This window comes from Coenobita brevimanus, chromosome 40 (genome assembly GCF_032717465.1).
Source record: "Coenobita brevimanus isolate Jiangsu-jjx chromosome 40, ASM3271746v2, whole genome shotgun sequence".
Taxonomy (NCBI): Eukaryota; Metazoa; Arthropoda; class Malacostraca; order Decapoda; family Coenobitidae; genus Coenobita; species Coenobita brevimanus.
The window spans coordinates 55,425,991-55,442,407 of NC_136993.1; the positions used below are offsets into that span (position 1 = coordinate 55,425,991).

General features: G+C 41.8%; 1 protein-coding gene across 1 annotated transcript in view; it reads right to left on the reverse strand.

Annotated features, from left to right (window-relative positions):
• Positions 1 to 16,417, reverse strand: part of LOC145397115 (ionotropic receptor 21a-like) — a 114,301-nt gene that overhangs the window by 85,470 nt on the left and 12,414 nt on the right. Inside the window, exons 5-6 of the mRNA XM_080270316.1 lie at positions 7,811 to 7,939; positions 480 to 666 (exon numbers count right to left, since the gene is read on the reverse strand). Of these exons, the coding sequence (XP_080126442.1) occupies positions 480 to 666; positions 7,811 to 7,939 (316 nt within the window). The remainder of the gene's footprint in view (positions 1 to 479; positions 667 to 7,810; positions 7,940 to 16,417) is intronic.

A 16,417-nucleotide genomic window follows, 5' to 3' on the forward strand; every position in this document is an offset into this window, starting at 1 on the left:
GAGAAGATACAAAAGAGGGAACACAGAGAACAGCATGTCCAGTGTGAATAGATGATATAGTAATTTATACATATATGATTCATATCCTTGGAATCCTGTTTCCATCTCAAATACCAAACCATCTTCAGTATATGCTCTCTCATCAAATAAAATATCATCAAGTCATGTTAATGGTTAAAAGAGATATCTCCCCACCATAAAAATCCTATCTATCTATCTATCGATAGATAGATAGATATAGATAGATAGGTAATCGATAGATAGATAGATAATAGATAGAGAGATATAAAATCCTCACTGTATATATATATATATATATATATATATATATCTATCTATATCTATCTATCTATCTATCTATCTATATATATATATATATATATATATATATATATATATATATATGAGAGAGAGAGAGAGAGAGAGAGCTTCTTCAGCAGCTTATGGTAACAACCATAAGCTTCCTTTCATGTTTTTACCTCCTTCCAGAGTTTGATGGGCATAACATCAAAGGTAAAATTCATTGCTTCAGCCACAGCCTCAAAGAGCAAGTAATCCATTCCTGAGCGGTGAATCACTACCTGGCCATCTGGGGTGATCTCATGCCTCTCCATCCATAGGGGTTTGTAGGTTGTTGCCGCCACTCGGACTCTAGCACCATGGAAACTGTTGGGGAAACACGTGGCTCATTGTATTATTACCTGCATCACACATCTGCACCATATTAACCCTTTCCCTAAGATTGAGCTTTTTTCTTACTTTTATTTTTATCCCACGTTTACTGCCAATAAACTCCTGCGTACTCATTGACGCATTAGTCGTCATTTGGGTGTGGCTGCGCCCATACTCACTGATGCATTTATCGTCATTAAAGCATAAAAACCTTCATCAGATAAAAAGTTTTCAGCTGATTGGTATAATTTTTGGAGGCATCATAGCTTCCCTGCCACTCGTCAAAAGTAAGAAGTTGGCAACTGTGGGGCCCGAGAGCCCAGACAGGTTGATTAGTACCACACTGGCTGTTGAGGGAGACAGTAGCACACGGAGGTCCCTTTAAACCCTCCCCTGTTTACCCCCATCCCAGGTGTGCACCATATTTCTCTGTACCACTAATGCTTGTGTTTACATTTTGGACACTATTGTGATTAGATTTGGTGTTTGCAATAGGAAACTAAGTTTTTGTGAATCATTCTTGGCTGTTATCAGCCATTGTCCTAACGAAGATCGTGCTACCTGTTTTTCGCCATGACCTAACAACTACACTGCCTGTACCCTGCACCAAATGCAAGTATTCAACCATTGAACAATAGTGACAGTGAATCAGGTGAATATAGTAAGCAATAGTTAGTAAGCAAGGGCATAGTGAAATGTTCAGCTGCTTTAGGGGTAGGCAGGAAACCGCCTTATGACACGGCGTTGTCATGAATGAAATATTTGCCTAGGTGATGAAGTCATTGTTGTATGGAGATATATGGTGGATAGTGTTACTGTGCAGTAAATAGGATTATAGTGCAAAGAGTGTACGTGATAAAATATTGGCTAAGACATGAGTCATGTAAGCCTTACAGCCATGGAATGCCGTTGTCAGGAGGGGTTAAAGTAGAGGAGGTTTATAGGGATATTTCTTATTATAATATTGTTATATTTATTCGGTATGCATCTTGTGTGAAATAAAGCATGAGTGTTATAGCTATATGTTTATCATATGCTTGTGTGGAAGAACGTAAGCACTGCACCACGTTCTTGTTAGAGAATATTGTTTGCAATACCTTAGGTATTCCAAACACTGCAGCATGTTCTCGTCAGAGAATCATCGTCTGCTACACCTTAGTGTACAGGTAGGGGCCATGCAATTGACCTATTGAAGACGTGCATATACTTTTTATTATACTGTGTCTCTCATAAACTGATAGAATTGGTTATGTGTTATGTGAAAAGAAAATGAAAGTGAACCACATGTTCGTAAAAAAATCATCGTCTCATTCACATGATTTAGCACAAAGGTAGTGAAATCCAACGTGACATACGGAACACGTGCATTTACATTTTAGTGGTGAAATATACTGTGTATCTCATAAAATGATAGATTTGGTTATGTGTAATGTGAAAAGGAAATGAAAGTGAACCACGTGCTGGTAAGAAAGACTGCATCTTGTACACCTGAGTTAGCATGAAGGCAACATAATGCAATGTGACATACGTAATTTCAGATGGTGTAATATACTGTATATCTCATAAAATGATAGATTTGGTTATGTGTAATGTGAAAAGGAAGTGAAATAGTGAACCACGTGCTCGAAAGAAAGACTGCATCTCGTACACCTGAGTTAGCATGAAGGTTGTGAAATGCAACGTGACATACATAATTTTATATAGTATAATAGTCTGTGTATCTCATAAAACGATAGATTTGGTTACGTGTAATGGGAAAAAAAATGAAAGTGAACCACGGGATCGTCAGAATATCATCGTCTGCTACACCTTAGCGCACAGGTAGGGGCCACGTAATTGACCTACAGAAGACATGCATGTACAGTACATTTAGTGGTGTATTATACTGTGTATCTCATATATTGATAGATTTGGTTATGTGTTATGTGAAAAGAAAATGAAAGTGAACCACGTGCTCATAAGAAAATCATCTCTTGCACCTGAGTTAGCACAAAGGTAGCAAAATCTAATGTGACAAATGGAACACGTGTGTTTACATTTTAGTGGCGAAGTATACTGTGTATCTCATAAAATGACAGATTTGGTTATGTGTAATGTGAAAAGGAAATGAAAGAGTGAACCACGTGCTTGTAAGAAAATCATCGCCTCATACACCTGAGTTAGCACAAAGGTAGCAAAATCCAACGTGACATACGGAAGTTTAGATGGTGTAATATACTGTGTATGTCATAAGATGATAGTCTTGGTTATGTGTAATGGAAAAAGGAAATGAAATTGAACCACATGCTCGTAAGAAAATCATCATCTCGTACACCTTAGTTAGCACAAAGGTAGCGAAATTCAACATGACGTACGGAACACGTGCATGTACTTGTAGTGGTGAAATATTCTGTAATTCTCATACAGTGATGGACTTGGTTATGTGTAATGTGAAATAAAAGCATAAACACTGCAGCGTGTTCTTGTAAGGAAAACATCGTCTGCTACACCTTAGCACTCAGGTAAGGGCGGAACACGTGCATTTACATTTTAGCGGTGAAATGTACTGTGTATCTCATAAAATGATAGATATGGTTATGTGTAATGTGAAAAGGAAATGAAAGAGTGAACCACGTGTTCGTAGCCCCTACCTGTGCACTAAATTAGGTGTAGGAAATGTTGTTTTTCAAGGACATACACGTATATCATGAATCCTTGCATTGTGCCAGTGTTGAGCAAAGCTTTTGGCTGGCTGTGAATAATACAATATCTTGACTGCTCTATTTCAGCTCACAACCCTAGCACAGCATTTCACTACCCTTGGAAGGCAATTCCTTCTCCAGTTGGCTTGCAACGACATCAGTCTTGCAAACATGAAATGCAGGTTGGCACCAGAGCAGTAGAGAAAACTCCTTGATGAGACCAAGTCAGAGAGCGACTCTGAGAGCAACCGTTCTGGGGTGGAGGAGGTTGAGCTGATGCCTTCCAGCCATGAAGAGGAGCTGCCACGCCACCTTCCACCATGGGAGACAACACCACCATCAGTGGCCAGTCTCACTGGAAAGCACTCCCTACCTCTAGGAGTCCCACTACTCTCTTCATTGGCTCTTGATCAGCTCGCCCCCTTGGACGAGCCAGTGTCACCGGAAGCCAGGCCAACGTATGTCACCATGGCCCCTCCACCTGCGTCTGCTGTGCAGGATGCTATGGTGACATCCTCACCTGCCAGGCCAAGGAGAATGGTGTCCCCAGAGCCCTCTGTCCCATCCTCGTCCTTGTCCGAGGCATCCCCTCCTAGAGGGTGCTGTGGTCTGCTGCCTGGACATGGCAGACGTCCAAGGGGTCAGAGGGCAGGCCGATGGGTGTCAGCATGCTAACCTGCTGCCACCGACGCTGAAGAGGATCCCGGATGGAGCAGTGGCCCATTCACACTGAACCACGGGCATTTCACTGGCTCCCCAGGGATCAAGGTGGATATCCCAACAACTCCCCTGCAGTTCTTCCAGCTCTTCTTCACTCGGGAGTTGTTGTCATATCTCACCATGGAAACCAACTGGTACGCAACATTTCTGGAGACTCAGCTGGATGCCTGGTTCACCTGCAATGAAGAGGAGATAGCGAAGTTCCTGGGGTTGTACCTTTTCATGGGAGTGATGCACATGCCGACCATCAGGCACTACTGGAGGAGCTCAGAGCTGCATGACTACCCAAGGTTCAAGTGGGTGATGAGTGGAAGGTGCTTCAGCGCCATCCTGAAGCAATTCCAGTCCTTCAACTTGCTCGCCATACCCTGGAACAACTAAGATCGACTTATCCGCGTTCACATGGTCATGGAGTACCTCCTTCAGCAGTTCCAGTCAACATACCAATCCGAGGAGCAGCTCGGCCTGGATCAGGGCTCTCTGGAGTGGAAGGGCAAGGTGTCCTTCCGTGTCTACACTCCCCAGAAGCCCACCAAGTAATGCATCAAGCTTTACATGTTGGCTGAGTTGTCCTTTGGCAACATCTGGAACCTCTGGGTTTATACGGGGGCTGCAGCAGACCCTCCAGAACACCATGTGGGACGTCGTGGAACCATTGAAGGACCAGGGCTACAAGTTTTTCATGGACAACTACTACAATTCTTTAGTCCTGTGTGAATGACTTTTCACTGCAGGCCTTTACATGTGTGGGACCCTATGGCTGCTTAGAGGAGCACCACGGCAGCTGCAGGCCATCACCAGGGCTAAGAGCCTGCCCAAGAGGGGCATGGTGTACAGGCACAAGGACAATGTGCTCGTCTTGCTGTGGAGGGACAATCACATTGTCAACATGGTGTCCACCTTCCACGGCGCTGACACCATTCTGAAGAAGGATCGAGGGAAGGTGAGGGGTAATGACGGGCGGACAACCTATGTGCAGAAGGTTGTCAACAAGCCCGTCGTTGTGGGGGACTACAACAAGTACATGGGTGGGTGGGTCATTTCGATCAGATGGTCCAGTACTCCCACATCCAATGGCGAACTGTCATGTTGACAAAGATCACCTTCTTCGTTCAGATGGCACTCTTCAATGTGTTTGCCTTGTACAAAAAGTACAGACATGGGACAGTAACTCTCCTTGAAATTGTGGAACAGATCATCTATGATCTTCTGTATTTCCATGAAGAGGACTGGCCCGCATCTGGACACGTCATCCACCACATCCCAGACCTACCTACCTGACAGCCAGCACCAACAAGACTTGTTACCCTTCAGGCACAGGCACCAGTGCCAGGATGGGCCCAGCCACCACTAGCACAAGCACCGCCTGCAGGAGGACCACCACAGGTCCCATCACCCACACCAGCACCGCTGCTGCAGGTCCATCATGGGTGCCATCACCACCACCAGCCCCGCCTGCAGGACGCCCATCACGGGTGCCAGCACCGAGATCACCCCCAGTTGCTGGTCTGTCGGGAGAACCCGTGTCTGGGCCTGCAGCTGCCACTCCTGCATGACAGGACCACAGAGAACGAGGGCATCCAAGCAAGCGTCGCTAGGTGATAGATGACGACATGAGGTTGGACCACACTCTGAGCCACCACCGGGCGAGGATCACCATCTGGAAGAGACTCAGGTGTACCTTGTGCTTCAAGTTGGGGGTGAGGAACGACACAAGGAACATGTGCCCTGTTTGTGATGTGCCGCTTTGCATCGGTGATTGTTTCAAGTGGTACCATGCCAAGTGATACCTTCACTAGTGGAGTGCACACACACACACACACACACACACACACACACACACACACACACACACACACACACACACACACACACACACACACACACACACACACACACACAGTACAAACTCCTTACCTCCAAACCCATCTGGTTCTGCAAGAAAAGCATTGCCACTGGAGAAGTAAGTGAATTTTTTTTTTTTATATATCTATTTACCTATCTTTATGTCAGTATATTTACACATACATATACTGTATATTGTTATTTACCTCAACACAAATGACTGGGAAATAAGCACAGCTAGTAACAGGTTTAGTGTTCATGTGTGGTTTCTGAGAGGACTAAAAACAAGACAGAAGTAATTATATAAAATAGTTGTTGGCATAAAACCAAAGAAAGCCTAGCTACCAAGCCAAAAAATGTTTGTGCGCTATAGGAAAATAAGGTAAGTGAACGCGGCTGACAGCGGTTCTGTGCGCGGGTGGGTATGCCGTAGTTTTTTGCATTTTTCTAAAAAATACTATGAGGCCAAGGATCGCCGTTTTGGTCTCAAATGAAAGCCAGTGAAATTCTGCATAAGATGATAAAAACATAACACTGCCAAGAAAAGTTTTTCGTTAGAGCTCGCCGAATAAAAAAGTCTGTTGTCTGTCGGAAATGGGTTTTACTTTTTCGCTTATCACTCGAACACCATACCTTGGATCAAACTGGGACCCCCCCCCCCATTCGAAAGCTAATAAAATTATTTTTCCAATGATTGTTTAACATTTAGAGATTGATTCGTAAACATTCGACTTATGATGTTGGGAAGTGAGATGTATGTTCCCGAATGTTTATTCACACGACCCTAACGTACATGTGGTGTTTTTTTGTTTTTTTTTAAATCGTGTAGAACAAACATCAACGAATAGGAATATATGTGTTTTGTGGCAATATAATTATGTTTGGGTGGTGAAAATAAGCCGACAATACACTTTTTTGAAGCACACGGCAGGCGGGGGGGGGGGGAAAGAAAAGCCGATGTGTCTTCATAGTATGACAGTCTTTGATGGTAGTAAAAGTTATCTAATGCACCATGAATCTATCTGAACTTTAAGCACCGTGGAAAGTGTAGAAATCATAGCATTGTACCGTACATAATTACCTGCACCATTTCCTCCAGAAGACCTCGTTTGTGGTATAGTCTGTCTTGTACCACACGGTTTTACTTGGCTATCCATCAGTAAGCACTTGTAGCTTGTAAATACCACTCGTACACTATCATTGTGAAAACTGGATAATGACTCGTAGACTGTGCTACCTATTATAGTTTATTATGGTTGGGACGAGTCAGTTTTCATTTTTCTTTTTCTATATTTTTACATCTCTTCCGTAACGGCTTTTAGGTATTGTAGTTGATAACAGAAGAAATGTGGCGCTGTTAAAGCTGTGCGGGAATAGGACAACTCGTTACATTGCTCGTTATTTGAGGCCTGTAAGTAGTTTTTGTCACTTAAGCCATAGCATTGTAGGAACTAGAGTGTCTCAAATATGCAGATGTTGCTACGAGGCTTGGAAGGGTGATATACCTATTGTTAGAATATATGTATATAATTTTGTCTTTCCGAAAACAGAACCAAAATACATTAGACTTCTTGTGCTGAAATTAAAATTACTTCATCCTTGGCAAGGCTCAAACCTTTCCACCAAGTATGATCCCCATTAAGTAACAACTATTTGAGTTAAAAGGCTAAACATTAGACTTTGCTTGGTAACCTTTACCTTAGAATACTGTAGTTGTTTACAACCCTGGATCATATAATTTACATGCATAATTTTATGTATTTCCAACTACTGCTTTATAAAAGTGGACCAAAATACATTATAATACCTGGAAGAACATTGCTGGTACCAACATGTGGGAACAAAGCTGAAGCTCCAGTTCTTCTATCTTATGTACTAGGTGATATACTTACTTATCGTACTTCTCTGGAAAAAGAGGATAATCAGATGTAAACCTTAGTCCTCCATGTCTGGTCCAGGAAGCCACCTGTAATACTTCGGCTCCGTGAGGTTCAAATGGTAGGTGTGCATAAACGTGGTATCTGTAACGTACAAAATATTTCATTATGACACTTTCTAACCGTTGTTTGATGGTTGTAGGAAAATAATTTGCTATCGTCAATTATCCAACATCATCTCCTATATGTTTATTGACTACAGTTTTTCAAACGGGAAATACCCAACATTATCATTTTTTGATTTTTTTAGGAAACTATAACCTTCATGACAATTATCATAATTTGGGGGGAATAATTAATAACATAAATAAGCTATCTCCGTTCCTGAAGGGTGAGTATAATATGGTAACCTACTGGACACTGTAAGTGCTAGAACACCTTACTGCATATATTTACCACAATATTTCAATGGGTCCATAAAGGAAGGACATTTTATTATGGTTCTACTTATCCTTATGTTTGGGATGCACAGTCCTTGCCGGCAAGAATACATTCCATAATAATAATGTGGCTGTAAAGTAAAACATAAGACACAAGAAGTGGTGTCAAGGCACAACAAACCCGTCCCCGGCAGTCATTTTTGTGCTGACATATATACACAACAGGAAATCTAGCGAATGATTTCACATATTAAAATGGGAGTAAATCGGGTGAAATTAACGATTTTATGCCCAATAGAAATTTTAGGCCTGACCCACCGGACATTGACCTTCCCCCCAACGGCTAACTGATGGATGACCCCCCTGATGTAATGAGACGTTATAGGACGCAGATCTGAGAGATGCACATTTAGGTTTGGGTTTCATGTCGGTATCACGAATTCGAAAGAGTTATGGCGAAAGAACGATCTTTACCAGTCCCCTTTTTATTTTTTTTTTTTTCATTTTTTTTTGGCCTTACAGTCAGGGCCTTGGTCCAATATAGCCGAAAATTTAATCAGGTGATCAGAAGGTCATAGCCCATCATCCATGCAATTTTATCAAAATCGCACCAATAGTTCTCGCATAGAGTTGTTAACAGAGAATCAGACAGACAGACAAACAAATAGACAAACCGAGTGCAAACAATACCCGTCCCCGAGTCTCCCCCGGGCATGGACGGGTAATCAGGGAAAATGTTATCTTCTTTTCTTCAGTGGTGTCTTTGTTTTTAATATCTTCCTACCGTTTAAGTCAGCTCTTGAGAAACTTGGCAGATGGGAAGGTTTAGGCAGAGCCCTTCCTAATCAGGAATTTCTCAAGTAAGAAAGAAAACAGTCTTATGTGAACAATAAACAATTTGAAAAGTCGTTCTCTGCATGAAGCAGTTAGAAAGATAATCATTCATGAAGACATTCCTGGACGACTATGTCTATGGTCTGTTAAACCACCGTCCTCTTGCACAAATTCCAGAAATACTTGTATCCCATTTTCGAAGCATTCTGTACAGAAATTCTGTATCAGTGAAATACCAATAATTCATTTAATGATGATTAATCCCGTTTTCTATTATAGTTTTCTTCTGTCATATACGGAAAATGATGTATAAATTACTTTTATTCCAACATTAATGAAACTGGAATTTATTTACTCAGCACGCCATTCCTTTACCTGTTAAGTATCACGTGACAGAATTACAGAACCATTAGTCTCATCAGCCAGCAGGCAAAGAGATGCTGAAAGTTATCTTAAACAAGCTGAACCTGCACATGGAAGAAGTAATTGCTGAAGAACAGGATTGATTCTGTAGAGGGTAGAATACGAAAGAACAGATATTTAGTTTATGAGTTCTGTGTGAGAATGAGTCAACATCAACAGGACATCTACCATGTGTTCATAGACTTCACTAAAGCGTCCAGCAGGTGTGGCACAATGTGCTGTGGGCAACAGTGAAGAAATACAACATTAGCCAGAAGCAGATCCAAACCATCAAGCAGTTGCACACAAAGGCAACCAGTGTGGTACTTGTTGAAGGCACAGCAGGAAACTGGTTCCATATATCAGTCAGAGTCCGCCAAGGCTGTCTCTTATCATCCACACTGTTCAAAATTTTCTTGAAAGAAAAATTAAATGTCCTGGAAAACCATGCTGGAATAGTCAGCACTGGAGGATAGACCATCACGAACCTCAGGTTCGCCGATAATATCAGTGGGCTGGCTGGAAATGAAGAGAAAAACTCCATGCTGGTGCGTCGCCTAGATGAAACATGTGCTAGGTATGGCATGGCAATCAGCACAGAAAAAACAAAGATAATGACGAACAGTACAAAGCCAAATGAGACAAAGATCACAGTCAGTGGAAAAGAACTAGATGTTGTGAACTAGTTCAAATACCTTGGCACCACCATTACTCAAGATGAATCGAAGATTGAAGTCCTTGCACGAAATGCACAATCATCATCAGCACTTGCAAAACTATGTCCTGTCTGGAAACATAGCAATATCTCTCTCCAATCCTAACTAAAAAATTTGCATGCACTTGCCCTATCCATCTTCTTGTATACATGCGAAAAATAGGCACTGACAGCAGAACTGCAAAGGAAGATCCAAGCAATGGAGATGAGATGCTTCAGAGGAGTTTTCAGCATCTCCTATATGGGGCAAGTCAGAAAGGACGACGTCCACAGAACCATCTGGCATGATGAGAAACATTATCAAGACAGGTTGACAACGTTAAATAAACAAAAAATGAAGTGGTATGGGCATCTGGCCAGATCATGCTGACTCTCAAAGATCATTCTCCATGGAATAGTACAAGGTTATGAGGATACAGGGTAGACAGAGACATCGGTGTGAGGAAAACTGCTGAGATGATCCAGAAGAGCTTTGCTGCAACCCGGGTACTTGACCTCAACCATCGGCAGTGGAGACATCTGGTGCAGTGGTTATCATTGCAGTGTCCCTACAGCTCTGGTGAGCTGCGGGACTAGTGAAGGTGATAGTGGTGACTTGTTAACTTACTGGTATTTAGTAAAGTTTAGCTGGATAGAATATATCAGTGCAATATTTAGGTACTATTATATATTTTGCGGTTATTTGCTTGTATATGAACAATGTTGTGCGGCCTTAAGATATTCAGATCATAATATTGTACTGCAAAGGTAAGTGGCACGCTGAAAGGCAAGATATCAAACTAATATCTGGTCCAAAATTATACTACTCTCTCTCTCTCTCTCTCTCTCTCTCTATATATATATATATATCTCTCTCTCTCTCTCTCTCTCTATATATATATATATATATATATATATATATATAGATTTATATATATAGATTTATATATATATGTAGATTTATATATATATTTATATATATATATATATATATATATATATATATATATATATATATATATATATATATATATATATATATATATATATATATATATATATATATATATATATATATATATATTGCCAGACGCCTCAATTCCGTAAGGGGTTGCCACAAACAAATTGCCTCCACGTCGCTCTGTCCCTGCCCTTTCACTGCCCGGCTCCCAGCTCACCTCCCCTCTCTCATATACCTCTCCACTCCATCCCTTCATCTCACCCTCTGCCTCTCCCTCCCTCTCCCCCCTCCACCTCACTCACACTCTCCTCATCAGTCTCTCACTCTCCATCCTCTCCACATGGCCTAACCACCTCAGTGTGTTTCTCCTAACGGTTCCAATCACATCCACATCCACACCACAATGCTCCATCACTTTCTCATTTGTCAGTCTGTCTCACCATGTGACTCCACATGCTCCTCTCAAATGACTCAGTTCTGCTGCTCTCATTCTTGACTTCTGTCTCTCCAACAAGGTCCAAGCTTCACTTCCATACGTTAGCGCTGGTATCACAATACTGTCATGTTGTTACTTTTTCACTTTCATGGTCATTTCCCCGTTCCTTATCATTGCTTTCAAGGAACCAGCAACCAGCAACCTTTCTTAAACTACTAATCATGATAAAAAACGGCATTATTATGTGACTTTCAGCTTTGCTTCACTAACGGAAAATGTATCTGTATTAGGAAACACTCAACTTGGTCTGAAGGTAGCTGAAAGGCCAACGTTATGTAAAGAATTTAAGGTTGCTCTATGGCTACCCATAAAGGCGATGCACATCTACTGCATCCCTGGCCGTAGGGCATCCTCAGCTTTATCACATCATAGCCAAGTGGTTTGCGTTGGTATGTACGAACTGCCAACTCATCAGTGCTAGGGTACGAATCCTACTGCAGACAGCTGACACCACACAACTGAAGTGCCCATCACCCCTTTGTGGGTTCGTAGGTAAAATGAGAGACTAAAGTATCACCTAGAGGAAGTAACTATGATAACATAGGTGATGTAGTGGTCCTGTACCCCAGGACAGTGGACAAATAACCTGTTACAGGCTGAGAGGCCTTAGTTACGGAGATGATCGCCATGGCTAAGCACCTCATGGCATCTGCTGCTATCTTTTCTGTAGGAATGACAAGTCTTAATTGCAGAGGATACTTTGTGGAACATATCTTGATCTGCCCGAAATTATCTTTTTTTTTTTTTTTTTTTTTTTTTAATGCAAAGAAGAGTGAACCAAAAGCCAGGAGCCAGCAAGACTGTTCCCTCGAAGGAAAAACAAAAACAAGATTATAGAGCCAAATTCAAGGTTTGTTCATTTCAAGATGCCTGGACACACTGCATTTGAAAAACTGAAGGTCATAGGCAGTATGAAATACAGACAGGAAGACAGTTCCAGAGTTGATCTGTTGCATACATGAAGGACTGGGACTAACGGTTAACTCTTGAATTAAAGTGTTGGGCAGAAAAGGGATGAGACATTATTGCCAGATTGGTGCTACGTATGCATCGTAGGGGTGGAGGGATGCAAGTAGACAGTTCCGAGGCGTTGCTAACTAACTGAATGAATGGCTGACATTACTGATATGACTGACTGATATGACTTGACATGACACAGTAATATATAACAGCACTAACATGATAACATTGACATGGCATAAAATTTTACATCATTAACCCTTTGGTGTTTATGGGTGTGGTGCAAATTTCATGCCTTCGTTACCATTTGATGCAGGCAGCATCAGCGCGTATTTCAATTGCCCGTTACTATTCAACGCCAGTTACGTCACACAAAATGGCCCCTGTTTTTTTTGGTTATGGAATGATTTTGTGCCCATTTCTGGGTGAGAACAAACTATTACTAGCATCGGCGTGTATCCCTCTGTTGTGCCTAACCCAATCCGCACCCAGCATCGCCCCTCTCCCCTATTCAGTGTGCTACGAGCCTTGTTCGAATGCACAAGGTAATTTCCTTTTGTGTTCCATTAAATCGGCCCTAGTTAACCTAGAGTAATTCTTCATATAAAAAAATGTTGCCAAATAAGTTCCCTATAACTTTTTCCTGAGTAACATTTACCATAAAAATGATATTCTATGAAAAAAAAAACTGAAAAAATGAAGTAATAAAATTAAATTAAGGCATAATTTACATTCAGATGATTATTTTTTACAACTCCATAAGCAAGTACATTTATTCTGGATTATGGTGAAAAAAGAAATACTGTATATTATCGAAGCATAAAAATAATAAGGGTGTAAGGTAAAATTGTTTATTAACTATCAAGTGCGTGGGAATAGCGCAGTGACGGGGTGTCTTTCAGCGTGTGGCCTTGTGCGCCTAAGCCTCCCTCCAGAGTACTCGCTTGCAGTAGGTTGGAGCCTGCGTCAAATAGTAACATAATGGCTAACAGACATCAGATGTGACAACACCTAAATTACATGATAAGAATATTGAACTGATGCATGAGATAACTTGAAAGCACTGAGATGAAGTGACATGAGGTTATATCAATTATGGCATGACATCTCTAAACATAGCCTTGGAGTCCGGGGGGGGGGGGCATAAAAACTCCCACCATCCGTCCCTCTCCTGATGATGACTTGAGCTGCCTGGAACCACTGTCTGATTCACGTCTCCTTCATTTCTGCAACATTCGAGGCCTTTCCTCTAACTTTCGCTCTCTAGAGCACCTCACCTCCTCTAAACCTCACCTTCTTTTCCTAACTGAGACTCAGCTGTTTGAGTCAACTGACAGCAAACCTTTTTCTGTAGCCTCTTACTTTCTCTATACTCATTTCAAAGCCAAAGGTGGCTGTTGTATATATATATATATATATATATATATATATATAAATAACTCTATATATATATATATATATATATATATATATATATGTATATATATATATATATATACGCAGCGACTTATCTTGCTCTTGTGTTCCTGAACTTCATTCTTCTGAATTCTCCACACTCTTACTTCGGCTTTCCTGTCGTTCTCTGACTAAATATATCTGTGCTGTTTACTTATCCCCTAATTCTACTGACTAACAAAAATTCTTTGACTATCTTACTTCTACGATGGAACACATTCTATCCATTTCTCCTTTCTAAGAAATCTCCATTCTAGGAGATTTCAATGTTCACCACTATCATTGGCTCTCCTCTTCTTTCACTGATCCTCCTGGTGAAGAAGCCTATATCTTTCCTATCCTTAATGACCTAGAGCAGCTTGTACAGCGCCCGACCCATATCTCTGACCGCCTCGGAGAGAGCTCCAGCATGCTTGACCTCTTCCTTACAACTAATCCTTCTACTTACACTGTTACTCTTTCCTCTCCGTTGGGCTCCTCCGATCACAGCCTTATTACCTTAACCTGTCCTATCGCTCCGGTACGGCCTGTGGACCCTCCAAAGAAACGTCGACTGTGGCACTTTGGAGCTGTAGATTGGGAGGCCGCAGTACTTCTTTGGTTTTCCATGGAATGATTATTGCTTCCATAGCCGTGAGTCATCGCCGTGTGCCTTGCGCATTACGGAGGTTATTCTCTCAGACAGGGAAACATACATTCCCTTCTCATATCCTTTGACTAATGCATGAAAGCTTTGGTTTAATCGTGCTTGTTACAATGCTGTCCGCAACAAGGAGAGGGCCTATAAAAGGTAGCAGAGCCAAACCACCCCCGAATCACATCTATGTTTCTGCCCGGAATCGAGCAAAGTCTGTTCTTCGTTCTTGTAAAAAAAAATTCATCTGTACTAAATGCTCTCAACTCTCCGACTTAAAATCTTCCCGCTTCTTCTAGCACCTTGCCAAAAACCTTTCTAACAACTTTACCTCATCATCCTTCCCTCCTCTTTTCTACTCTGATCGTTCTATTTCTTCCACTGATAAAGCAGATCTCTTTGCTCAGACACTTTCCTCCAGTTCCTCCATCACTTCCCCCCTCAGACTTCCTCATGGCTGACATTAAAATTTCTTCAGCTGATGTATTTCTGCCATCACAGGCCTCAATACTAACAAGGTATATGGGCCTGATGGAGTCCCTCCTGTTGTCCTCAAGAACTATCTTCTGTGCTTACACCCTGCCTAGGTAAACTCTTTCGCCTTTGTCTGTCAACTTGTACCTTTGCTTCTTGCTGGAAGTGTGCTCTCATTCAGCCAGTCCCAAAGAAGGGTGACCATTCCCAACCCTTTAACTATCGTCCAGTTGCTGTAACATCCTGTATCTCAAAAGTTTTTGAGTCAATTCTTAATAGAAACATTTTAATGCATCTTTCCTATCACAACCTTCTTTCTGATTGTCGGTATGGGTTCCATCAGGGACGCTCCACTGGCGATCTTCACACCTGCCTTTTTGACTCCAGGTCTGGCGAAAGCTTTGCCATTGCACTTGACATCTCAAAGGCTTTCAGTTGAGCCAGGCATAAATCTTTAATTTCCAAACTGCCCTCTTACTGTTTCTCTCCTTCTATCTGTGCCTTCATCTCTAGCTTCCCTTCTGGTCATTCTATAGCCGCTGTTGTAGACGGCCATCGTTCTTCTCCTAGATCTATTAATAGTGGTCTTCCTCAGGGCTCTGTCTTATCACCAACTTTCTTCCTCTTATTCATCAATGACCTTCTAAGCTCTACATCTAACCCTATCCACTTGAATGCTGATGACTCCACCCTTCACCTTTCCGTACGGTTCCTACAACGTCCATCTAAGCAGTTACTTCAACGAACAAGGGATGAGGCTATGGCACACCTAACGTCTGACTTGGGTAAAAATAATCTTGTTTTTAATGTATCAAAGGCTCAGTTCTTACACCTATGAACTAGACAAAATCTTCCACGGGAGTACCCTCTAATGTTATTAATAATCAGCTTAATCCTGCATCATCCTTGACATTGCTTGGGGTTTCATTCACTCGGGGCTTGTCTTGAAAAGATCGTGTTATATCTCTTGTAAAATCTGCTTCCAAGAGATTGGGTGTGCTAGGCCACTCCATAGCTTCTTTACCCCTGTTCAGTTGTTGATGTTATACCCGGGTTTTGTCCGCCCCTGTGTAGAGTGGAACTTTCATGTGTGGGGAGGCTCCCCACATACAGCTCTTCTCAATAGGATGCAGTCAAAGGCTTTTCATCTCATTAACTTTCCTCCCCTTACTAGCTCCCTTCAACCTCTGTCTCTTCGACGCACTGTTGCATCTTTATCTCTTTTCTATCGCTACTTCAATGGTTGCTCCTCTGAAGTGTCTGTTTGCAGCC